The 27,102-nt window shown below is 45.5% G+C and overlaps 1 protein-coding gene across 3 annotated transcripts in view; it reads right to left on the bottom strand.

Annotated features, from left to right (window-relative positions):
* The window catches only part of CHID1 (chitinase domain containing 1), a 1,865,353-nt gene that overhangs the window by 1,530,737 nt on the left and 307,514 nt on the right, over window positions 1-27,102 (bottom strand). For all 3 annotated transcript variants that reach the window (XM_069624010.1, XM_069624012.1, XM_069624011.1), the window contains 3 exons: window positions 23,598-23,642; window positions 9,283-9,389; window positions 8,934-8,995 (listed from right to left, as the gene is read on the bottom strand). In XM_069624010.1, coding sequence (XP_069480111.1) covers window positions 8,934-8,995; window positions 9,283-9,389; window positions 23,598-23,642 — 214 coding nt within the window. The remainder of the gene's footprint in view (window positions 1-8,933; window positions 8,996-9,282; window positions 9,390-23,597; window positions 23,643-27,102) is intronic.

Here is a 27,102-nt window from a genome sequence, read left to right as displayed (position 1 = left end):
ACATCAAAAAGAGATCCCTGGTGGTCAAGTGGGCCTTGCTGGGCAGGGTTAGAGCACTCTACGCCCAATGCGCACCCAGTTATGCTTCAATAAACGTATCATTGGAAATGGGAGAATATTGCCTTTCCAACGACATCTTGCTCGATCTGAACGGCACAATAGTGCTTCAGATCGAGGGAGAAAACTAAGGAAACGTACCTTCTATTTTCACATCAGCACGCATTACGCGTGCAGACGTGAAACTGAAGGAAATCCAACCCCCAGGCCGTGAGGAGAAACCTCCTCCTCACATAGAGCGGGATTGGATTACACTTTTGTGCAATCCCTGCTTTGCAAGGATCGCACAAAAGAACGTGCCAAAAAGGAGAAGCTATCTCGTCCTTGGCACTGCGTACGTAATGTCAAGGTCAAGATAGCTCATCCTTGGCACAAAAGAGGTTAAAAAAGTTTGAAGTGGCAACATTATATTGCTAGTAAAGGCTGCACGTGTGTGGATAAAACAGGAAGAAAGGCAGACCTGTGAATTAACTATGAAGTAAGAACAGCTGTGAAATCAGCAATACTGAGTAACGAAGTGGTCTGGCGAAAGGAAGTAGCCCACTCGAAAGTCTCAGTGAAAGGTGCATTGTTTGTGACAAAGCGAAAGAACTGCAAAGGCGAAGTAAGCAAAATTAACTCCTAGGGGAAGGGAGAACGTTGAACCTTGAACCTTTAGTCGAAGTGGTCCTGTGGAGGTCTGTAAAGAAAGCCACGCACATTCCAAGTTCTTTGACATCCGAAAGCGGTCTGAGCCCGACTGAGGGAGACCCGAAGTGTAATACGCTTGGGGAAGGGAGCTCCCTTGCAAGTTTTGGTGAAAGGCCTGAGCCCTGACATAGGGGGACCTGCATGAACTGTGTTCTGAAGAGATCTCAGCCCGACAGAGGGGGGTCTACGTGAACTTTTTATTGAAACATTATTTGCAAGTCTGGAAAGAGAGACTAATGTGGAAGGCCAGGCGGGCCTCAATCTACGTTTTGGAAATGTTTTTTGGGTTGAAAACACGAGCCAGAGTGTGCCATCTTGCCACCAGGGACAACCTTACTTTGTGTGGTCTAACGTGGGGAGGAAAGCTGATTCAGCCGCATTTATTCTTTTGAACACTGAATTTTTCTTTACATACATTTCTCCTTTACACACTTTTTGTACAAGAGATAGGGCAGGCATTAGGTTTTGTTATCATAGACCATTTTGATTTGATGGACACCACTAGGACTGTTTTGTTTATCATTTTTGATTGTCAAGACTGCTCCCATCTTAGTTTAGGGAAAAGTAGGAGGTTTTCCAAACACAGAAACATCAATAAAGTTTGTACACATTGTACCTAATGTGTTAGTGTCATACTTGTGATACCATGCTTCCCCTTTAACAGGCATATTGTTGGGATCCAGGTGGCAAGACACTGCAACATAAAAAAATGGGGTGCAGTGAGGTAAACCAAGGATTCCTCGCCACGTGATCCTTGCCCTCCTGGCCATCCTCGCCCTCCTTGCTCTGTCCCTGGGCCAGCATCACTTAGCAGGCGGAAGCACCGAGCCCCCTCAGGCTCTCTATCTCATCCTAAAACTCAGTGAGGGGTTCTTTGTAAAAAGGTGCAATGCCATCCAACCTGAAGAACAGCTTCAGAGCCCAAGTTCTTCGTAGAACGTCTGGGGCCTTGTCAAGGAGCATCCCTTGCTCCAGCTGCTGCTTAGGGCAGGTGTGCAGATTCACCAACACCCAAGAACCAGGAGGACAGATCGCTCGTGGAAAAGGCCGAGAAGTAGAGGAAACAATGGCAAAACCAGGTGCCCAAGAAAGTGTGCACCACTTAAACACTCCACACCAAGAGACTCATTACAAGTTTGGCGGTGTTAAATGGAATTAGCACCGGATTGCAAATGGTGGTATGGCGGTGTTCATCCCCATTTGTGGAGTCCATTGGATTCCATGGGGATTTTGGCAGAGTTCCCACCAGCAGTAATTCCGCTCAATTAATTTTTGGGCGTTAAAGCAGAGGAATTACCTCCAGCATTTTGCTGGAGGTTTTTCCTGAGCCTCACTACCATAATTATATTACGGCAGTGTGTAATGTAGCGGTAATGCAGTGGTAACACAGTTACCACTGCATTACTGCTATGTTATCCCACACCAATGTACTTGTAACGAGGTCCTAAGTGCCTCAGACATTCCAGGGACTGAACCCCAGAATCAGAGAGACTTTGATACAGTATTACACCCCCATTGTGCTTCTATTCTAAATAGCATTGTGGGAGCTTAAAAGTGGCCATTCTACAATGACAAAATCCTTTCATTACAGAACGAGTTCACTGGCTCGCCAATGGGTTATCCGACTCTGATTTCCCACTTTGGAGTGGCAGAGGGAACCAGGGGGAAGCAGACTTCTTCTACACAGCTCCAAGGGGAAAGAATGACAGTCCTCACATAGCGACTGGCCTGGATGCAAACTCAAGCCAACACTGTAACAGCTGACATGATCCCAGATACATAGACCAATCCAAAACTAGGCTAGGTCACTCTACACAGGTGCCACACATTCCATGATACACAACCTCAGGGTAAGAGTAAACAGACAGCAGAAAATAGGTTTATCCAGTCTCCAGGTTTGGAGTGTTCAAGTAGGAGCTGGAAGAAGATGTTTGGAAGCAATGGACATTTTGAGAAGAAAAGAGGTTAGAGGAGATAGTTGAAGGATTGAAGGAGGAGGTTGCTTCGGATAAGGATGTTTACCATCAGGAAAGGGTAGTTTATTAAAAAGAGATTGCTTGGTTGGAAGAGGGTTATGATCTGAGAAGGGAGTTTCTGTGCAGGCGGTGAACAGAGCGACCAGATTCAGTTGCCAGGGGAAGGCTTGTTGGGAGAATAAATGGCTAGAGAGGGAGATAGTCATCTTAAGCTTGAGAAGGAGGGTTACCAAGCTACCCCCATGCCCCAAGCAAGTAGGAGGGTTGCAGCGGGACAGAAACGTCCAGGCAGACTCTAGGGGTGCGTGGAGGAATGAGTCAGTGCAACTCCAATGATGTTCAGGGGTGTGCGTTAGGCCCATCCAAAAGCAGGCTATGCCAGGGACCAAGACCCTACATGGCTGGGCCTTGGCAAGCAGTGTGAGCATCCATGACAGCCTTGGAGAAGGGCAATGGGGTGGATAGAGGCCATCAGTCAGTGGTGCTTACTGGAGCCATTGTTGAGGACGTCGGATGACCCTGGAGTCGGCTAAAGCCCAGAGCCAGTAAACAGGTAACACCAAAGCGCCATCCAAATCAAAGTATTGCCACTAAGAGTTCTCTCAACATCAGTAACATGAACACAGCCAACATCCTCAGGTGAAGTCGAGCCCACACTTGCATCTGAGCCACTTGTCTGCTGTTAGCCAAGAGCCATGTGACAGGATGATATATCACAGGAAGAATAGTTGGTGCGGCATTCGTGTAAGACCACTAACTGTGAGGGCCGGCTCGCAGGTGCTGAATCATGATGCAGTCTGAAATCGACCACAGCAAAATTTAAGTTAACAAATTCCCAATTTGCCTATAGAGGGTCCAGTTACAAGCTGCAGCCCTCGGAAAGGTAATGCTTGAGCTAAGCGTATAGTTTGGCACCAGCTTGCACCCACCCTGCAAGTACTTTGAAGATTTTGGCGTCACCATGCATCTCAATAATGGGCTAGTTTCGTTCATTCTAAATGTGCTACCAAGGCTACTGTCCTTGCAAGCTTGGTTTCTTCCACTTCAAGGCTTGATGACATACTAACCTTTCACGGGGTTCGCTATTTGGGATACCAATGGTTTTGGATTTGAAGAAACCTTCATGTGTCTCAACTCTTAGCATGGGAGCTGGAGTTCTAAAATCTTCACAGAAAATATTAATGTAGTGAATGTAGTGCTTATTTTTGCATTTCACGTGGCTTCTACAGATTGAAATAATGATTATTTGGAAAGAAAGCACCATGCTGCTTTTGGGTTTTCTAACACTGTGATGTTTTTCTAACTGCAGACTACTTGCTAATGCAGGCATTCCCACGTGGGCTATGCCAGAAAAAAATCAGCCTAAAGGAGCTTCTCTGTGAGTTCTGCAGGACTTCCCCCGTCAGAAAACAACTACCTACAGAGAAGAGAGACACCAGGAGAACAACCTTTGTCGGAAGGTATGCCACCAAAACTACGATTAAATTCATGGGAGAATTCAACCTTCGAAAATGTCTTATTCATATTAACTTGGGTCGACTGTCTTCCAACTGAACCCTCTATGGCCTCCCTTCGCCACCTATGTACCCATACTCAAGGCAAATCTCTTGGTCTTGTATTTCTATCCCCCTCCCTTATCTCAGCAAGCCTTACTATTGACCATTTTCCACTTGACTACTCCCATCCTCACTTTTAACATCTCTATTCGGCCTTCTCCCTCCCTCCCCTCACATCCGCTATTTCCAAACACAAGTTGAAACCTGATTTGCTCGTTCCCAACCTATTCCGCTACCTGGACGAAGTCAGATCCCACCTCATTGTTCTCTCAACCTCGAATATCATCCATTGAGTAGGCCCCTGAGGACTTTAACCTGGCGCTTCAATCACAGCTCAAAAAACAGTTCCCAGCTGGCACTTTTACTCTTTCCAGCCTTCAACCACAGCATTGAATCAACTCTGGTGATTCACTAACTTCAACATACGCCTACACCTCTGCACCTTGTGAAAATCTTAAACCTATTCCCTCCCTCCTTCTCACCTACAAAGATGCCCTCTTTGCACTCTAGAAGGATCCGGATGCTGCTAAGTCAAGTTCATTGAGAAAGCTAATTTCCTCCCTCTGCTCTTACCCCTGCAAGCTTTCCTCTATCCTTCAGGGTTGTCCAACTCCAGGCCTCCAAGGCCAGATCCATTCTGGGTTTTCAGGATAGCGCTCATTAATATTCATGAGATAAATTTGCATGCAATGATTCTAAATGTATGCACATTTTTCCTCGTGGATATTGAGGTATATCCTGAAAACGCATCAGGATTACGGCCCTTGGGGCTTGAGTTGGACAACCCGGCCATTTTTTCCCCACCTTTTCTAAAAAATTGCCCTCTTTTTCACAAACCAAATCTCCAAGATTGGATGCCCTCCATGTCCTCTCCCTCACTCCTCGCACCGCATTCTCCTCAACCCTATTCCATCCTGCTTTTCTTCCTTCTCCCCGACTCACCTGCCAAGTTGGAGCCACTTCTCCGGACAAATAATGCATGCTGTGCTTTAGTGTACCACTTTGCGCATAAAGCATCCAAGATATTCCACCATAAACCTGTGCCTGCATCTTCCCCTTTTCTACCACTCCCTCACTACTGGAATCTTCTGCACAAACCATTGTTCTACTAATCCTCCAGAAGCCCTCTGCTGACCATAGCAGTCTGGCTAACTACAGGCACGGTTCCCTGCACTGCTCCACAAATGTTGACTTCAATCTGAATTTCACAGCTGGCACACCACATAAATGAGCGTGAACTAGATTGCCAACTTTCTCACCGGTGCCTGGCATATCAAGCTGTCCTCTATCCTAATCTTCTTTGACTGCTGCAAAGCCTTCAGCCGTGTGGATCACCTCTCCTTACTTCTAGCCCTCTTTACCCAGATGTCCAGGTCACAGCATTCACCTGGATTGCATTTTACCACTCTTATAAAACCTACGCAAGCTCCCACAATCCCAAATTCTCTGGCACTACTGCAGTTCACAGGCTGGAAAATGCAACTCCAATAAAAAGAAAACATTTTAGGAACCTGTTTTATCAGTAAAATGCTCAGATTTTCAGAATTTTGCAAAGGTATTTCTACTAATACTACAAATTCGGATTTATTTTAAACGGGATTCAAAATTACGTTGGCAACAACGGTTAAGGAAATCAAAACAATGACATTCTGCTAATCTTTTTTCTGGTCAGAGTAGTATGGAGTGTTGCATAGCACAATGAGACGTTGATGCTATATCTGCTTTAATGCCAGGAATACTCCCTAATAACCTTTATCACACCCTCCTCCATCCAAGTAATTATTTAATGAGGGGATCCCACCCACAGTTTTTCTGATACTTACAAACATCCTCCCAAAATGGCAAAGCTTGGCAGACAACTCAGGAGGGAGGAGGGGTCAAGCGCCAAGAAGAGGAAGAGTACAACTCAGTGAATTAATATGACCTTTAACAAAGCTAGCAATTATCCCTTTGTTCCTCTTTCTCGTCCAAGTTGCTACTTAATGGAGATATATCAAACACCCAGAACTTGAGCATAAACCTAGTAGGTATAAATGCTGCATACACTTCTGTTTTATGATTAGTACTCTAAAGGTGGGCCGCACCAAATAATGCAGAACCATCTCCATAGTAAAGGATTCCAAAACATGTCAACCTTAAAGGAGAACAGAAATTGAAGGGTTAGTCAGTTGCAATGCTACAGATTTCTGAGAGTGAGAGACTAGCATTCACCCAACAATGCCGCAGATGAAATGCCATTTCATCATCTGAGGAGAAGGAGCTTGATGTTGATCGTAAGGCTGAACTATGGTTGGTTTAAGCCATGTACTTGGTGTAGTTGTAGAATGTTTCTTGCTATGCTGGCTGCACCAGAAGCCACAAAGACATTCAAACACCCTACAGGAATCGGCCCTATCAAGTTAAATGCAAATCATTCAAAATGTAATCACAGACCCAAAAGCAGCAGCACTGGGATGAAAGGTAGGAAGAATAACCTAATAAAAGTGGAAATCCGATCCAGTAGGGAATAAAAGACGGTCTACACTGGGCCTTCCGGTCCTGTGTGAGTATAGTGAAATGTTTCCATAGCGCGTTTCTCTCTAGTGCCAACTCCGAAAATCCTGTGTCCTGCCCACCTCTGCGCAGGATGGGTTTGTGCAAATATATTTTCCAAATCCCTCTGCCCTTCTCTTCTGGGCGGTCACACTCTTGAGCTCGCCCAATCCACCCCGCCTACTCCTAACTCAGTCCTCCAGTCTTCTTCCTTTCTGCCTTTGCTTTAAGTTTCATCCAGGGTCCCCCCAGATGTACCCCCTCCTGTTATGACTAGTCTACTTTCCCAGCTTCCATCTACCTCACCTCCCAAACATTTCACCTTATGCCTCCTTCTACCTACCATGCCACCTGCCTACTTGTGGCCCTCCTAACAGCGCAGACCCCCCCCCACCATCATGCCCAAAGTCAAGGTTTACTCAACTCCGGTTCACCCTGCCATCTTCTCCCCCTCAGTCTAATGTCTTCTCGCATATCCGCTCTCTTCTTTGTCCTTCCCCTAAGCCTATCTGCCAGCTCCAAATCCATGCTATAGTACGCATCGATATTCGTAAAGCACGCACACCAATGCCATAGAATGTATGCGCATACGTAATGCTGCTCATTTGGACTCGCACCCCTCATGCAGTGCTCTCCTCAGGCCTTTGCTCAACCATATGTTGCATAATCGATTTTAACTGTGGGGATTCCCTATGCAGGGGTAACCAAGCCACTTCATCAGAGCTATAGAAAAGTCACATAAATACTGTGAATCTAAAGGGGATGTTATGTGTACATAATGAGTGGTTAACATGAAAACCTTGTATGGTTGGGGGACTCTAGGACCAGACTTGGAGTCAACTGTCCCAACCTCACCGCTCCTCTTTTCACTTTGCACAACCATCAATGATGCCGCTACAGCTATGGAGCAGACTGGGGCACCACCAGAAGGGTGATTTCAGAGAGCATCATACAGTATTCTCAACACAAACAGCAAATATGGCTCCATCGCAAAGAAGTGGGTGCCAAAGAAATATTTCTCCTGAGGCCTGATAAATTGTTGCCCCAGTCAAGGCAATTAACCTCTGACATCTCATCATCTGGTTTCTACTTCCACCCACATTCTGAAGTTAACCAACAGAATATCTACCCTACCTCACTTCACTTCACTTCACTTCACTTCACTTCCCTCTGAGCAGCACCAATTGAACAATTGTTTCACTACCAGCTTGGGACCACGATTGCCTACAGACCTCATTTTTGCCAAGAATCATGGCACCAAAAAGCATTCCCTCCCCATTCCTTCTCCACTTCGCCTCTGCTGAAAACCTTGAGGTCCACTTTGACAGTTTCACGTGTCTTTCCACCTTCATCACCCCGACATCCATTTCTGCCAATTATCAATTTCTCAAAAATTCTACTTCAAGTTCCACTCAACAAAGTGGAGTACTCTCACAAGCACATCATTGGTCACCAAAACGAATGCTCTCTACAACATGTATGAAGAATTCAACTTCACCATTCATACTCTAGTCACCCTCCTAAGATTACCTGCAACCTCTCTAGTTATTATGATGGCTGTCTCAGTTCACAACAGGGCCCTACAAAGATTACACACCTTCAAACCAATGTACAGCCATGTCCAACATTATCCAACTCGCCCCACCATCCTCAGTCATGCCTTCCATTGCAAACCTAATACCACTTAATTACTTCCAAACTTGGTGCCTCAAGATTTAGGTCTTTGTCTCTTCTAGTCACCTTCCAATTGAATCTGGTCTGACTTTAAAAAGACACCTAACGGGACCTCTGATCCTACCAGAATAACCCCGATTGGCACCAGCTGCCTTGTGAACAGCCTCTGACCTACTTAGAGACTGTTGTTTGTAGACCCACCTGGCTCTCCTATAAGAACATTTCTTTCTGTAATGCACGCTAGTTAAGGACAAAGAAAAAGAATGTGTGTTTAACCGACATTTCTTAGTAATAAATTATTCCTTGTGTATTTGAGAGCATGTTTTGCTTATTGTGATACAATTAGGCTTTGTAAAATGGGTATATGGTTTCCAAGCATACAATTAAAATATGTGCTAGAGTTACAGTGTTCAAGACATGGATATATGCCATGAGCCATAATACTCACTGTCGTTTCTGTCCTCCGAGCTGGCTCCAGACCTCAATCACAAATCCATCAAACTTCTCTTTCTAAAACAGAAAAATATCAGGCTAGTTAACACAATGGCTGAAATGACTACAGATAGTCTTCCCCACCCCGCCCCACAGAGGTTGCAGTTAAACCCTTGACTTGAATTAACACAAACAATATCACAGATTAGGACATCTTGGAACAGAAACGGAATGGATGCAAGGGGTTGGAAACAAGATCAGATGGCCAGTCGTTTTTTTGATTCTGAAGGGGGCTGGGGTGGGTGGGGAGGGACGTGGGTGCGTGTGCGTCTGTGTTCATTCCAGTTGGTTTGAGATTTTCTTACCTTTGCTACTTGCACCATTGTGCTGCCAAGCTCCTCAATCTCATCCTCACTATTAAAGAGGCTCTCAAAATCTTGATAGGACCAGCCATCAAACAGAATTCGGGGCACTGGCAAAGAAAGAAGTGAAGAAATGATTTGACAATTTCCCTGTCACAGGTCAGCTAAGTACTGTTAACGAAACCCGTAGGGCACTTCACAAAGTGTGAAATTCTGCAAGACATTTGCAAAGGGGCCTGGACACCACAAAGCAAGAAAAGGCAGCCTGGCCACCAGACTAATGAGCTCTGCACTCATGATGACAAATATAGGATACTCTGCCAATAAGCTATGCTACGTTGTACGCTGGCGAAATATGATTGGAAAACCAGAGCTTGCACAGACATACTCAGTTATATAAAAATGACATATTTTTATATAACTAAGTATGTCTGTGCAAGTTCTGGCCCAACACATGACAGGACATCCACAGCTCTGCCCAATAAAAACAGTGAGAAACGACAAATGGCAGCACACACACACTACAACAATGGTTGGAAGCAGTTATACACAGCAACAACAATGGTAGAAAATACCAACAGTGGAAGGCAGCGCACACACACAGACACACACACACAACTTAGGCCAACACACAATGCGCACACACACAAAAAACAATGCATGTCCACATACAAAAACACAAAAGATACAAACTGTGACAAAAGATGCATGGAGGGGGGTCAGTAGAGTATGGGGCCAGGTGAAGCCACTCACTGTGTAGTGCTACCCACAAAGGTGGTACATGGGTATCCCCAAGAGCCACTCATCCCTACCTGGCCCACTATTCTAGGGATGGCTGGGCACTTCAGCAAGGTAGGAGGAGATATAGGTACATGACTGCTCACTTTGAAGCTCACAGTTCAGGACCGCAAGTTACTTACGAGGGATTATCAGGAGGTGTTCACCCACAAGGGTGCCACATCAGAACAACAAACCTTTTTGATCGTGAGTAAAAACCACCACCTGTTGCGAAGACATCATGAAGCAAGACACAGACAACCGACTTAAAGTTAAAAATAAAACACTTTATTGAATTAAAAGTCAGGATGGTAGAAGACCTAACTTGCCCTATGCTAAGGTGGGATTTCCCTACCTGGACGAAACTAAGGAAAGTCTGAGTCCAAGAGTTCAACTTAAAAGTCTCTCTGTGTCCAAAACCTATACTTGGCCTCACAACTAAAGATAAACAATGTGTAGGGATGTCAATAATACAAGAATTAGTGTTCAACTCAAAGTTCTGAGCTTCTTCCAGGTTCCAGCTCTCTTTCAGCTCCCCTTCCCCAAGTGTAAGAAGGTTCCACGAAAGTCTCAAGATTACCTTTCTAAAGCTCAAGACAATACAGTTCAAAACAATCCTTGGGGTTCCCTTCCCCAAGTTCCAAGCAACATAGTTCAAAAGCAAAAAGGTCTCAGGGATCCCTTCCCCGAGACTTTCATTTCACCACCACAATATCCTTAGTTTTCAGCATTCAGGACTCACTGCTCTGGGCACAGTTGTCAAGACCACACGGTCCACGCATCACAGGTCGCGCAATCAGGATTCCTGGGCTCTTCAGCCCACACAGGTTATTTGGTACTTGCTCCTGTGCACCAAGTCACCTTTACTTAGTTCCTCTTTATCAGCCTCTTGGCTTTATGTGCTGCTTTACACTCCTCTGGCTTCTCTTTGTCAGTCTTGTGGCTCTGCCATCAAGTTTCACACACCCCTTGCCAGTCTTTGGCCTTGCTGCACTGCATTCAGTCTTAAAGTTTATTTGAGGGGATGGGGTTGTTCATTCCCCACCTTTGTACACTTACGCCCTTTTCTGTAATTCATTTAACATGGGCACCTTTAGCTGTTCTCTTTATTGCTCGGCCCATACAGTTCAAAGAGTTCATTCAGTATTTAATATGCTTGGGTTCATTCAATTCATTGTTCAATATGCATTCATGCCGTTTAGTTTTAAGTTTACATTCAGTCCGGTATTCAATATGCATTCGTGTTGTTTGATAGGAGCGCCAAGGTGTTAGAGCGTACTCCCTGACACTCACCAGCTCTCTGCATCGCTTTCCGGCAGTCCCTGCTGCTTCTCCTCCGATTCTGAAGGCGGGAATTCCACCTTCCGATCCCCGCTTGCTTGCCGAGTGTTTCTCTCTGCACACGGGCAATGGAAATGCTTCTTGACAGACACGGGCGGTGTCCTCTCTTCTTTGGGCTCTCTCGCAACTCCTGCTGCTAGCCCTCTGTCACGGAAGCTTCCAGACCTGCACCAAGTACACAGTCCACTAGATTTGGGCTCTGCAAGTCCTTTGGGATATTTTCTGGCATCCTGGCTCCTTCTCTGGCATTGCCACGCAGCGTCCTCGCAAACAAGATCCTCTGCTGGTCTCCCCCACACAGGCTTCTCTGTTCTGCTCCACTGATCTCTCTTAATACACCTGCAGCCCCTTTGTAGGCTGCATATGTGTTTCTCTAATGAGACTTGCCTGACCATAATTAAAAGGGACATTCCTGACCCTCACAGCTCTTTGTTGGCATCTTCCTTGTCAAATTACTAGAGTGGTGAAATTGTGTAGTGTTCACTACTCAGTCGTCTCGTCCTTGTCCCAGTACTGTCAAGTGTGACACATGGGGAAATGTGCGAAACAGCTTTATAGTAACCCATAAAGGTTTGGGGAGGGTTAGGTTGGTCCTCAACAGGAAAAGGGGATACCATTTCTCTCCTGTGGGCTCCCCGCACCCAATCCCCAAGGACCCTCCACCCAGGTGATCCTCCCTCACTTCTCCACCCCAGGATTGGGATTCCAAGAGCGATGGCCTTTCCCTGTCCACATGAGAAGAGGATCTAGGTGGTTTAGGAGTGCGAATACCCTCATGTTTCTCACACTGTGTGAGGTAAAATAATGCAGTAAAAATAAATGTAGATTTTCTTACTCGCAACCAACGTGGTCAGTACCTGCCTGCAGTGCTCGGAGCTGCTTGTGGGTCCATCTCTCGACATTTCAGAGTTAGAAGTCAGGAGCACGCACCAATGGAAAGCTAGTTCGAGAATCGTTAATTCAGCTGGGGCATTGCGGAAGCTCTGGCACAGAGACACATCGTGGAGCCATGGTAAGGTAAAGTAAGCAGCAAAGAAGTTTCCCGCACTGCAAAATGGTGGCACCACTTTATAGCAGCTCTAAACACGCAGCCACAGCACAGTTGGATTAATGAGTATTGTAGGAAGTGGGGAAGGATAGGTAGCAAGCCTATCACAGGCATCCTGCTTGGCAGGGCCACAGGTACTCCCAATTACCCTGAAAAGAAACAATTTCTGCTTGCACTATTATACTGAGGCATAGCCGTTTTGTTTTAGCCACATCCCGTTAGGTCTAATAATCCTTAATCCAAATCTATGTGTTTGGATCTCAAACCATAGTTGTATTCAACCTGTTTGATCTCGAGTCTTCCGTTGATCCCACACACATACACACATCAAAAGATGACCATGCACTGTATGACAAATCAACTTCTGGGGTACCAGTCGCCCAAAGGTGAAGAACGGTTTCTAAACCTCAATCAGCCTCACAACTCAAGTACACCAAAAGGGATCCGAACAGCTCTCCTAAAGGTTGTGGGTCTTTGGTTCGTTACAACACAAGGAAAGTACAATTATTACCCAATGATAAAAGGGGTGTCCCGGCAAGGTTGTATTATACAGATCTACTTTATTAATCACAACAGTCTAACAACTCTACGGAATACAACTCACCCTGTAAAGGAATGCAGAGGACAGACAGTTTCAAAGAAGAAAACAGGATGCACTCTGGATACTGACAGGAGGGTAGTGGGTATGGTTAATAACCACAACAGTTTAAGGTTTCTTAGCTTCAGCACAAAGGGAGCAATTGGTCTTAATATGTCTCTAGGGGCCTTCTGGGAAAGACCAGTGGGACAGAACCACAATGTACCTTGTGCTGTAGGTTTTCTTGGTTGGTGTTCAGCAGCGGTGAGTCAGCTTCGGGGCACTTTGCAGGCTTCCGCGACAGAGTCCGAGATGTGAGTCACCTAAGGGTATCAGGCAGCAAGACGGTTCAGCAGGCAAAGCTGGCCAAGCGGCTGCAGGCTGGCCTACACGGCGGCTCACGGTCCGGAATAGTTTACTCCGTGCTGCTCAGCGGTTCTGAAGCACTGGTCGAGATGTCTTTAAACAACGGCGGCTTGACGACGGTCAGCGTTGCCGTCGGTTGCAGATCAAGGAACTCGACTGGCTGAAAAATGTCCCTTAAGGTGGACTTCGGTAGATGCTTTTCGAGGCACTTGTCTCAGCTTCTTCAATGAGCTTTTGTTGTCGCTTAAGGAAGACGGCCCACAGCTCTGGAGTGTGTTGCAGGCAGATGCCTTGCCCTCAGTTGTAGGTTCAAAGACCTTCTGGGACTTCCAATCCAAGAAGCTTGCTGCAGAGCCTAGAGGGGCATGCTGTGCGCTGACTGGGTGCCAGGTCTGGAGAGGCTGGAGGGTCCTCCAAGTTCTACATCTCCCTCCGTTCCCAGGGAGATGTTAAGGGGAGGGCTCTTGCTTCCCTCTCTGGATATCCTAGCATTCCTTCACTGGGGGAAGATGATCTGCCAAAAAAGAGGGGCTTGGCCCTATTTTAAAACCAAGTAGGACACAGTGATTGATGTAGGCTAAGCCTATCTTAATGAACCAATCCTGGGGTCCCTACCGACAATCTCCATATGTGTGACGTCATAACCAGAGTGCTTTGCAACAGGAAAGGTAAAGTGGTGAAAAAAGAAACAAGGTGTGCCCCAGAACTAAAATGGCTGAATCCTTCTTTCAACAGAAAGAGCTCTGGGCTCACTCCCTTGTGCTACTAAGTCCCACCCATCTTCCTGTCTGCTGTGTTAAAAGAGTCTCTCTGGTTAATGATCCTCCATGCGTGGTTCCTGTTAAAGCAGTTTGTCTCCCTTGAAGTTGTAGTGAGACCAGACTCTCCGGCTCCTCTAAACCATATTCTCATACCTTATGAATGGGGTCCCCCTAGCGGGGTGCCCTACTGTAAGCAATTGAGCCAGACATGACAGTTCACTGCCACCGATACTCAGAGGCATGAGCTGGCTTCAGGTTGAAAAAGTTGCATATGAAAGGTTGATGGGTTTCCTGCCTCCTTAGTTATCCTCTGCTGCCAGGCCCTGTGTGGACCTGTTTGAAAGATCACTTGTTTGCATGATAATCGCTTGCCAGCAGCTGAAGGCCTAACAAAAGAGCAGGGCGGATCCATGAAGCTTTTGTCAGTTAATCAAGCTGACCATGGCAGAGGGAAGGTTGGTCCTCCCCCTTCCAGGAGATGACATTGTGCACTCCTCGGCTGTGTGAGAAACCTGAAGTTGGCTCACTTACTAGTCCACGGGGATCTGTTATCCAGGTGGCTAGGACACAGCCATCGCTATTGGATCCAGTTCCTGGGGGTGGACCAGTGACGGAGCATCACCTGGATGGGGGGTCCACGGGGAATGGAAGTGACACACTGATGGGTGAGACGCGGTATCCCCCTTCTTCCAACACCTTTTCCCCATCCTACTATGTAGGATACTCTGAAACTATACCACCCACCTCCTTTTCTGACACAAACACTTTCGCACACCACTAAAAAGCAATGGACTAACACCAAAGCAGTTTACCTGACAAGTCCCAACACAAGGGTCAGGCAATTGAGCAGAACACACACACACTTGACGGCCCATTCCCTTCCCCTCAGGGATAAAAGGTGGAGCACGAGAGCACACTATGAGCAGAGCAGACCGCACAACGAGGCCGCTATCCAAGTACGGACGTTCAAGAGGAGGAGAAGACAGTGAGAACGGAAGGGACAACAACAAGGAGAGAAGCAACCTTGCCCTTTCCAGCTCAGACCTGCAAAGCCTCCATGAAAAGAATCTTAAGATCACGAACAATAGCCAGCGTGTGTTGCAGCAGATGTCAACGGTACATGAAGCCCTCCTACACCGATAAGCAGGACAGGGAGAGACGCTAGCTGCCGTGGTACCGTCATTGACTCCAGAGACAAGAAAAGCCAGGCGGTTCATCACAGCCAATGAGTTGAGGGAAGAACCGATAAGAAACCGGACTGTGTTGAATGAAAGTCGCAAATGTCAAATTAAAGGGAAATCAAAGAACTGTTAACACGTTAAGGGAAAACCAGTTGCAGAGGGGTACGGAACCACGCAGGTATTCATTTGACAGACTCTAGTTGATTCCCCGTTTGTGAAACTACCGATACCAGAAGGCCCTAGAGAGCAGCAAGAAAAGGTCAAATTGGCCATATACGGGTCTAGCAAAATCCTCTGTACAGTCGAAGGTCTTTGACCGGCATGTAATGGAAAAGCCAAGAGAGACTAATCTTGCATAGTGAGAAAGTAAAGGAACTACGAGACTGGCAAACGCGAACCTGAAAGAGGGATGTCTGCAAAGAGGGGCGAAGCATGATGCCTCAATGAACACTGTGGTGACAAGAGTGAACCCAACAGAGGGTGAACCCAGCAGAGGGATGTCCACAGTGGATTGTTTAAAAAGACATTAAGACTTGTGAATGCCAAAGGTGAAAGGTGAAACTATTTTGGACACCAAGCCGGAGTGAACCCGATAGAGAGAGGTAAACATTCTAGAAAGGTCTGAGCCCGGAAGAGGGGGACCCAGGGGTGAAAAGCCATCACCCAACGAGAGGTCAATGTAGCAGATGTTATCTTTTTGAATGCAAGCCATAGTGAACCCGACGGAGGGAGGCTGATATTCGAGAGGGGTCTGAGCCCGGAAGAGGGGGACCAAGGGTGAAGAACCATCACCCCAAGTGCAATCAGAAAGGAACTTTTGTTTGTTATTTAGAACCCCTGAGGCTCTCGGAAGCAAGAAACTTAAACCACTGAAGGGCCCGATATCACTTGAAACTTTTGTGGATCTGAGCCTGGAAAAGGGGGATCCAGCGGTGAAAAGTCCTCACCCAACGCACATACAGAAAGGAACCTTTTGTTTGTTATTATGAATTCATCAGGTCCTCGGAGGGAAGAGAATTTTTGGAGAAAAGAGACTTAACCATCGGAAGTCTTGATATCCGAGAACTGAACTGTAGTCTTGTGCTGGGAAAGCTCGAAAGTGTGCTGTGCTTAGGAGTCCCGCCTTGTCCCGTGCTCAAAACGTGGGGAAGGGAGACCCCCGGATACCACATCTTGACTTGTCATTTGTGAACACTTCTTTCTTCCTTGTGAACCCTATCCCACACTCTTTTGTATTTAGTTGTAAGGATTGGCAATTGTTTTTTTTTTGTATAGTCCCTTTTTATTTGACAAGACGCCACTAGGACTGCCTTATTATTATTTGATGGTTGTAGCATACTCCCATCTTAGATTTAGGTTTAGATTAGCCATTTTCCCAACCTACCTATACAGTTTAATAAATACCCTTGAAACGTGATCACTTGTGTCCGTCTTTACTGTTGCCACCATGAGTTCCTTACAGCTGTCACATTCCAACTAAATATGACAGGGATGAATGGTGCCTGTAGGTGTTGTGCAGCCCAGAGTGCACAGGTCTATGCTTTGTCATGGTGTGAGCATAGGAAAATGCGTGTGGCTCAGCCCCACACAGTTTCCTGAGCGTAGTCTACCATCATTGCACTTCATTAAAAAATTCCAAAAAAGCTGAGGCGAGCACACGCCCATCATGCAGATGGTCCAATTCCTCTCATACTGTGATGAAGAACCATATTTGAGGCAAGAAGATAGGAATGGGGGCCGTGGACTACCAACTGCTCCACAATTGTGGCCCCAGAGGGGATTTGCAACGGATCCCGCAGCCTCCCCTTTCCTTCCCTACTCTTGTTGGTTTCGCCAACCCTGTTGGGCCGAGCACTCCCTGGTGTTATGGGAAGATGTCATCTTATGGGGAGTAAAGTTGTTTACCCGGCACAGATGACCATAATACTCCTTGAAATCTCACAGGGAGCACAGCAGAGCTTTGGCAAAGGATCATGCCAAAGAGCTGCCATAGTGGGCATCTTCGAACTTTCCCACATACGTGCGCCTCAGGCACAGCAAGACAGCAGCCTGCAAGCTCTCCTCATACAGTTGTCCACGTACCTTGCATGCTCTTAGACATCACAGAAAACAAAATCTTTACATAAAGATTAGATACAGAGAATCTCACGTCCAACAGTAGGTGTTACCCATCCACAAACTAAATCCAAGATGGAAGATGGAGGCTTTACTTTATCAAGACAGCTAACAGAGTTGTGACGCAGACCGCCGGCTGATTAATAACATATGCCGAGAAGTTCATAGGGTGGTTGTGGGACAAATTAGGAAAGGGCCAAGGGGAGGTCGAGCCTAAAAACCAGGGGTCCAACAGTTCCAAAAGAGTTTGACGCCTGACTGTAGTGCGTGAGCGAAAATGAGTTAAAACAACATGGCGCCGGTGCATGGCCATTTTGGGCATTCACTTCCATTACCGCAATGAAAGCCTACGTTTCTGTGGGCTAAGTAAGCAAACGTGAATTATGCAATGGTTGCAAGGTCACATAATGATGTCAGATAAGCTAACTGTGGATGATAGTTGTATTGTCCGCTGAAGGACCAGCCAAGAAGGGAATCTGAGCTATGCAGGTGCAGTGATAAGGGGTGCTGGGAATGAAGGCGAGAAGTTGAGTTTTTCCACTTCTAACAGGAATTTTCCACTCCTTGCTCCCCATGCTTGCGGTCTGTCCCTAGGCCGGGGGCAGTCTGGTAACAATGAAGGGGCGGGGATCTCCCCATAAAGAGGAGAGGTATTCCTCATGGAAAAGAAAGAGAATTGGAACCCCGGGTTATGCAGTCTCGCTGAGAGGGAGGACGCTCCACTCCAGACCCCGTTAGCACGAGTGATCTCTCTGCCTACCTGCTCTGGGACTAAGCAGTGCTGTGAGGGCCAAGATTAAGTTTCCTTCTGCAACCATACCAATGGTGACGTTCATGTTTTATGTCTATGTCTAATCTATCATATATTATGCCTTAGTTGTGTGTGTATGTATAAAGTTTGTGAATAAAGGGCCTGTAACGAGCCATTTTTCCTTTATCCATTAGTCTAAGTGTGGTTTATTGCTTCCCCGAGTCCAACATTTGGGGCCGTGTAATAGGGAACGTGAGTCTAAGGTGCGTACACGTTTCTGAAAAGTAAAACACTGCCCCAAAATCAGATGGCCAATGGCACCAAGGGGCGGTGCCAGGTACATCAGAACAACATACATTGTAACCCATCTAATAAAGACAAGAAAGGCTCTGCACAAAGTCAAGAAAGAAGTGTACGGCACTATAAACTCCAGAGACTGTAAGTTACTGTTTCCCAGTGAGAAGGCAGAGTTTTGTAGGGGAGTGAGGAAAGGGCAGAGGACCACAGGCCCAAGAAAGCCTGACCAAGCTCTGTTTGCGTGAAGAATTTGCCCTCTGTCCTTAGTTAAATGTAAGGTGTTTCTGCCCTTAACTCCTCACATAGGAATTCACAGCAACCTGTAGGGAAAACTGATTCGGGGTACTTGCACCTTACTGCACAAATGTGCAGATGAACCCAGGGGAATAATAATGTGACCTACCTCCTACAGGCCTCTAGTATTGACCGGGTACTCTGTGTGGGATGTGGCCCTGCCCTACGGTCGGTTAGCCCTGATGACTGACCGTTGCCTCTAAGAACCGGGATATATCAACAGACATAGCCTTATTTATTTGGCGATGCTTGAGCAGCTTTTTTATATGAATGAATGAATTTGGACTCTCTTTATGGACTCTGTTTAATACATGAATAACTTGCAACACCATGTTAATCAGTAGGCAGGACACGTTAAGGAAAGTATATCAAACACCTTTATTTATGTTTACACTTCTTTCATTCCCAGGTGTTCCCACTCTCCTCCATTCTGGATGTGCCCCCTCCCACCTCTTTTCCCCAGGCCTCCATGTTCCCTGTTCCTCCCACTGTTCACCAGGTATCCCCCCCCCCCCTTTGTGTCCCACTGTTCCTTATGCAGAGCCCTCACAGACGTAAATTAAGTGTAGTGCTTTGCAGCGGTTTCTGATTTTATGGGTTTTCAGACCGATGAATGATTTGTGAAGTAAGGCATGCTGGGATCGGTAGTGCTAACTAAACCATGCAAAGGCTTATTGAAATTCGGGATGGAACTTCCTCATTCTCCTTCCCCACCAACAGTAGGGGTTGATAGTATTTTTGAGATTCCAAGGCTATATTGGTACCCAAAACCTTTGCTCCATGGTATTAATAGCTGTCTATTACAGGCTGCACTGTTTGTTCTTGTTCTGTTATTCCAGCCGTACCCCGCCTTAACAGAGTCTGTGCACTGCCCTCTGAACTCGCACCTTTGGAGTCCTTAAGTTCATCCTCAAAAACCTCAGTGCCCCAGAGGATTGAGAGCTTGAATTTCATAAATAAATAATTAAATGGCATCAACTAATTACATCTGATAATAAATAATTAAATAGCATCCATTCAGTAACCTTTGTGGAGGGGTGGGTGGGCATGTATATCTCATACATAGAATAAATACGTAGCTAGGTAGCATCAGTTCATTAACCTCTGATAATAAATTAATTAAATAGCATTCATTCAGTACAGGGGTGCCACCAAGGGGCGGCCGGGAGGGTAGGGGGGAGGGCATTGCCACCCTTATAAAAATGCTGGCCCCCCCATCTGTGAACCCAGCGAAAAAGCAAGAAAAAAAAATAATTCACACTGAACTGTGCATGAACAACAACATGCCCAGTTCAGTGCGAAAAAAAAGCTTTCTTTTTTGCCACGGCCGGGGAATGACTGGAGTCAGATCAGAGATCCATGGTGTCCCTGCACCCCATTGATCGATTTGCGCATGCTCAGTGGACCCGGAAACACAGCCTGAGCGCGTACATTTATGCTTTGGCTCGCGTTTCCAGGCTGTGTTCCAGGCTCTGAAAAGGAGACCTGGGCTGCGCGCTGACTGAGGGATCGAGTGGTTCCTGGCAAACACTTCAGAGCCACCTGAGGCTGGTATGTGTGTGGCACCAGGGGGGTGGGGCGGCAAGACCACTCAGGAATCTGGGATTCCTGGGAAAGATCAGTGATGTCATTGCTAGGATGGTCAGCAAAATGTGTCTCTCCAAGGATTGCCACATTTATCATAGGGAATTAACCTTTATGAGTTCTAATTTAATGCCCCGTGAAGCTGTAGGTGTTTAACCCAAACCCTACCTTCAACTAGAACTAAGCATGTTGGAGGACCGGTGGGCTATAAGCTAGCAAATTTGTACTGGAATAACATAATAAATCCCATTCTGACTCTGTTCTTAGTGTTCTCGCAGAACAATATCCTATTTTGTTGTGGAAAGACCCTTTGCCCTGATAGGTCTGTATCCCCAACCCATTCTGACAAAACTAAATAAAGATGTTGCACTCTGTCTAACTAGCATGTTTTCTTTTGCTCCTATGTTGCACTACCACACATCCGTGCCACGTTTCTAACGTATCGCATTTCCTCACATCGGAGCATGCCCTGCAGTACCACTACTGCCATATTTCCTAGATTTGGCTTTTTCTCTCTGACTGGCCCACTATCCTGTGTTGTCCGTTGACCTTTTTGCCAAATCTGATATTTACTTGGCTAAAAAGAGGCAGATTAGACCACTCTAAGCCACACCCCAACCCTACAATGAGTTGGAGTATGCCTTACAAGGCTCCTGTTTTAAATGCCCCTTTTTAGTTTAGGCTATTATGTGGCAGAGCCCCCTAAAAGGGGTACAGATGGGGAGAGATGGCATATGAGGAGGGAAACAAAGCTTTAATGTGTTGTTTGGTTATTTACCCACTCATTGACTGCCCATGGCTATGCTAATCCCTATACTCCCTCCAACCAAGTACCCTGCCCCTCTCCCTAACCCCCGCCGAATCATCTCCTAATGGGAATTCTTTGAGCTCTCTTTGTTCAAGCTTTGCCATCAAACTTTGCTTTGAAAAAAACACTGGCAGGCCCTTCATGTGCTATCTTCTGAGTATTAATTACTTCAGTTGTGCTGTAAACGTGCTACTCGTGTAATAGAAGTGCCTTAACCAGGTCTGGCACCCAATGTTTAAACACTATGCGTATCCAGTGCTGAAGTCCTGTTAAAAACAAGTATTGGCAAAGTAAACAATTCTGGCTTGTGTAGACGTATTAGGCATTGCAAGGCACTGCTATTAGATGCCCAGGCACTCACACCGTTTGCACTTGCTACTATCAATGGCCAGTTAATATCACTATGGCATGGATTATATGGGCCCTCCCGGGCCCCTGGGCTTGGGAGGGCTAAACCCCACCCCGCCCCCTTTGACACAGCAGTCATCACTGCTGTTATGCCCAGCCCGGGCTCAGCCAGCATGAACCGGTCACATTTCTCACCTCAGAGAGCGGTGTATTTAAACAAATAAACTGCTCTCTGAGTTGAGAAAACAGGCATTGAAGTGAAGGCTGAGGACAAAACCCTGCCTACCCATCAGTAGGACTCCCACCACCCCCCATGTTGCAGCTAAAGGCTTAACTGCTGGCTCAGCTTTTACATGGCCCATGCTTTCAATAATTACCATGAACAAAAAAAAAGTATATTTGTGTGCATATGGGGATTATATGTATATATGCATGCATGGATGAATGAATGAATGTATGCGTGCATGCATGCAAGGGAGTGTGTAGGTGGTTGTATGTTTGTATGCTAGGCCTTGTCTACAAGTGCACACCTGTGAATGAATGCAGTGTGGATGGTGTGATTGCGTGTGTTAATGAGCGCACAGTCTAAATGTTCTGGGTGATCGTGTGAATGACAGATCAGCTGTGTGGGTGCATGTGTCTGAATGTCTCCATATCTCTGTGTACCTGAGGAGCGGCATTGGAGCATGAGATTTTTTGACAAGAGCATGGCATGTTTTACTGCCGTTTTTCGGCAAAGGAAAGACAACGTGAGTGTTTTTATGTGATGGTGGGGTTGGAGTAGGGGTGGGTTGGGGGGAGTATACTACAGTGGGGCTGACCTGGCTGGGTCTTACTGTGGCATAGGCTGTTGTACTCGCATTAAAGTCAAAGGCAACATGATGAGTGTTCTTTCACGGGGAGCGCATGTTTCCTTATTTTGACTTGGGTCTTTATTTTACTGGTGTTTAAGGTCAAAGGCAACATACATATTCTTACATGGGGAATATAACATGATGCGTGCAACATAATTGCACTTATATGGGGGGGATTTGTGTAATGATATGCTATTTATATAGTACATTCGCCAAAGTGATGTACAGAGAACATATTTACATCAAATATATCACCCAGCTGAAGTTTGCACTCATTTTTGGAGCTTTATTTATTGCATTTATTGACATCGCCCAAACCCGCAAGTATCACGGCAGTGATACAACTTGGTGAGCAGGGAAAACAGTACAGTACATAGTAAGAGAGGGGTAACAAGGTGCAAAAGCAACATAATAGTACAAGGTCCGTAGTGGAGGGTAGAGATCAGGGAGGTAACTTTGAAGTATGTATGAAAGGCTGAGTTGGCCTTGCCGTGATTTGAACCTGCAAATCACACTCAGATTACACCAGCATGCACTCAGCCGGCTGAGCTAACACATTATCTGTGGTAAAATGTACAGAATACTTGTTGTGATGGGGGCATTCTGTCATTTCTATACTTGTTGGTATGGGGTCTGTCATTTATATGACTCTGAATGTTGCTGTCTAATTTACTTATTCACTTGTGTGAACTATTGAAACATTTAAAGTATCTCCTACAGTATTTAAACATTCTCAAGCATGTTAAAGTGTGAGCTACTAATTTTAAAAGGTGTTTGGTTCTCTTGTAAACTCTTTGCTGTTTAGTGTTTCTTATACCAACTAAACACACTATACTAGATTCCCCATTAAAAAGATCTCATCTCTTTATAGATGTTTCTCAGTGCACAAACCTATGAGAGAGTATATTTTTCAGTAATTATACTTTGTGACTTTCCTTTTTTGTGTGTCTAGATGTACCTTGGTACCATCCCTCTCCCATCCTAAGACTGACGCATTGTTGTCCTGTTAGATTTCACACCGTGAGTCAGGTCTAACATGGAGGAAACCCTGTCTAACACTACTGGTTGCTTTTTCTAAGCTCTCACCAGACAACATTTCCAAAAATGTCCTTAACAATTGGTTAGATCTAAAATGTGCTGAAATACATAGCATTTATTTTACATATCCCAGACCAATAAAAAGAACATATGCCATCAAAGATGTACAAAGGCTCACCAATTTGGGCATTTGGGGAATTTTTCCTGACATCCTTCATCCATCCTGCAAAAGGAAAGAGGCACGGTTATGAAAGAGCTGGTACAGTTTGAGAAAACAATGTTATGTGACAGTGGGGGTAGGGATGAAGCCCAGGGACATATCCTTTCTTGATGGTGCTAAGAAGGGCCTTTAGGCCTGGCAGCTTTTACACAAACGTGGTGCTCATTTGGGAGCCCATTGGAAACCTTGTAGAGAAATCCATGTGCAGCCAGCCTCTTCCGTTGATGGAGATTAACTTTAGAATAACATTGTTAAGAAGTAGTAGTGATCAAGACCCAATAACACCTACAAACTCGCAAACATGCTTAAACATTGCAGGTGGCAATGGAAAATTACAGCATCCCACCCCTTTATTATCTCATCGCCTTTGCTCTGGAGAACCAGAGTCTGGAAGGAACCTCTCCACCAAAATGGGAAAAACGGTATGAATAATTTTAATAAAATCAAGCATTCTAGGGACTCTACAATAATTTCAGGGGGCTAGCTTATTGCTTAGTTATGTGAAATTGAAATCGATTTTTTGTGGGGTCGGGGTGTATAATATATTTATTTATTTAGATTTATAAAGCGCCCAGAGGCATTGTGGCGCTGTTACAGTATATTCACTTAGATACAATTTAAGACAGGTACTTCAGAAGGCAAAATTACAGGTTCAAGAAGACAATGATGTGGAAGTGTTCCATGGTTACAGAGGAACAATCTTAGAAACAATCAGGTACAGTCTAGTTGAATAGCTTGGGTTTTAGCGCCTTTCTCAACGCTGTGAGAGAGTCTTCGTTTCTTAGGCTGAGTGGGAGCATGAGTTACCACAAACTGAAATTTCACTGAGGACCAGACTCAATCTATGAGTTTCTTATCACAAACAATGACAAGCCAATCATCTAATTTCAATGTTATTCGTATTTCAAAAGGTACATAACATAAATACAAGTTTTATCTATGTTTTTTAACTGCAGATGTTAATCTTTCACAGACTTAAAACATAAATGTACTCCGGGTTGCCCATTAAATGCATTCTAAAAATAATTATATAATATTCAAAAAGCTACGTCAAAACAACAAATATAGATGGGACATACACAATCTAAATACAGGACCATGACTCTAATGCCCCTAAAGAGAAAAGCCTCATCACGCAGAGACAAGGTGTATAAAAAGGCTTTGATTTATTTCCTTATAAAACCCCTATTTGAATTATCCAGAAGAACACATTTGACAAAAGACCCTACTCTTAAATGTAATAAAATAGTGTATGTATGGAATCCAGATATCCAGTCTGTGTGCTCATCCATCGCTTCTTAGAGCAAGCAGATTTTTTCATTAATACTTAGAGAGGCCTTACTGTACATCACACCTGCCGCTTTCTCCCAACCAAAGTGAATTAGAGTTTTTCCAGAACTATAGTTTTTCTAAACACCTACCAAGTACAACTCACGTTTCTGACAAACTTGGTTCTGAAAGTATTCCTTAAAACCCAAATGAGCATAATCGGACCACTGTATTTGCTGCACAGGTCACTTGAAGACACACTGCCATTGGGTCAGAACAGGAGGTGGTATGGCATGACGAGGGACACGGAGTCAATCATCAAGCCTTTCAAGGCTGCACTACCGCAACATCATCTTTCTAAATCTTCCTGCCTCTACTCTACGTCCTCTACAATTCTTCCAGAACAGGACTGCAAGACTTGTCCTTGGCCACAAACCCAGGGATCGTATCTCTCCAGCTCTGAAATCTTAATTGGCTCACAGTGGTAGCAAGGCTCAAGTTCAAGACCCTCTGCATTGTCCACAAGGCTTTCTGGGGCCTGGGTCCACAATACCTCCAACTCTCTCTTCCTAGGTATCTCCCTTCTTGAGTTCTCCGCTCATCCACCTCCAACTCTCTGAAGGTCAGATGCTTTTCCAAGCAGAGAGTTGGGGGCAGATCTCTTTCTCCGGCTTGGGCCTCCCTCTGGAACAGCCTCCCGGCCTCTCTCAAGCTTGAGCAGAAACATATTTGGTTCCGGAAGCAACTCAAAACGTTCCTCTTCGGTTCCGACTTCTCTCTTCCTCTCGTATGCTGATGACCCCTCTGCTTCATGCACCTGGCTTATATGGCTACCCTCTGAAGTTAGGACCAGGTCCCTGCCTATCCAGTTACACCTTGCACTGCCTCTTTGCCCCCTAGCACTTGTGGTCTCCATCTGTAACCCTACAGTCCACCCACTCTCTGCACTTATTAGCCACCCGCTGGCTGCACCGTCTGATTAGCGGCACTTAGCCACCTGTTGGCTGTACTGTTACCTGCACTTCTCCCCTCCCCCTACACCCCTCTTGCAATTCTCCACTCCCCCCTTCCCTGAGCTTGCACGATCTGAATGACGCAAGATCTAGTACGATCGTTGTTTTGTCCTCCCTTGTTTCCCCCTCCTTGTCTTGTCGCGCCTACACTTGTGTACAGGCGCGTTATAAATGCCAGATCATATAACATCATATATCATCAGAACTAACAAGGCGGAAGCTCCTCTTCACTGATGAGGCCCACTTACTTCATATCTGGAATTCCTACAAGATCGGAGGTAAGCCAAAATGTGGATGTAAAAATCTCAGGTGTCATTGATTGTGGGGGAAAGTCTGGAATTGAAAATTGTATGCACCCACCTAGCATACTGCTGCATTGTAATATTGAGTAGGCACTGCCTGCAAACTGCCATGTTTAAACACTTTCTTGCCTGTGCAAGGTGCGGCTTTCGGCTTTACTGTGCATGTTCTTGCAATGCAGGTCTAGTGTGTAGCTATGCTTGCATTAACAGGTCTTGTTTCTGACGTATTTCCCTTTTGGTATATGCAAGTGTGTTTTAGGCTCCTGCTTTCGAAGAAAAAGCAACTATAGCTGACAGAAGTCATCTTACTGTAAGCGTGATCACTTGCCTCAGACCGTGTGTGAGCCTTTGAAGAGTATATTCAGCAAAACTAATGTATCACTTTGTACTGTCCTCCCTGATAACACAGTCTTAATATGTATGAATGCAGCTGGTATCAAAGACATCTATAGTGGGGTTTTGTTCTGTGCTTGTAGAAAGCTGGCCGAGGGCACAGAGACTCGGGGAAGGTCGACAGAGCAGATGCGGAAGAAGTGCTGATAGAAAATCATTGGTAAGTGAACACAGGCAAATGCGTCAGTGGATTGTTCTATCTAGTATAAGCATTTTTTGAAACGGGTTAGGGTAAATGTTTCTCTGGTTAATGAATTCAGAAATCTGAAAACTGCTGTGAATATCCAAGGATACAGGAGGGAAGTGTGAAGAAACCTACAGATCCCTGACTGAAGCCCTACCCAAGACCTCATTTACATTTAGATTTATTACATTTATAATGCACACAATAGACCCATAGGCATAATGGCGTGTACAAGGTACAAACAGACAATAATACATAAAAAAAAAAAAAGTATGGCTTGGGAGCAATTTCCATATGGGAAA

The sequence above is a fragment of the Ambystoma mexicanum genome, chromosome 11 (assembly GCF_040938575.1).
Source record: "Ambystoma mexicanum isolate Mex_15411 chromosome 11, UKY_AmexF1_1, whole genome shotgun sequence".
NCBI classification, from domain to species: Eukaryota; Metazoa; Chordata; class Amphibia; order Caudata; family Ambystomatidae; genus Ambystoma; species Ambystoma mexicanum.
This window is presented reverse-complemented; position numbering and strand designations above follow the sequence as displayed.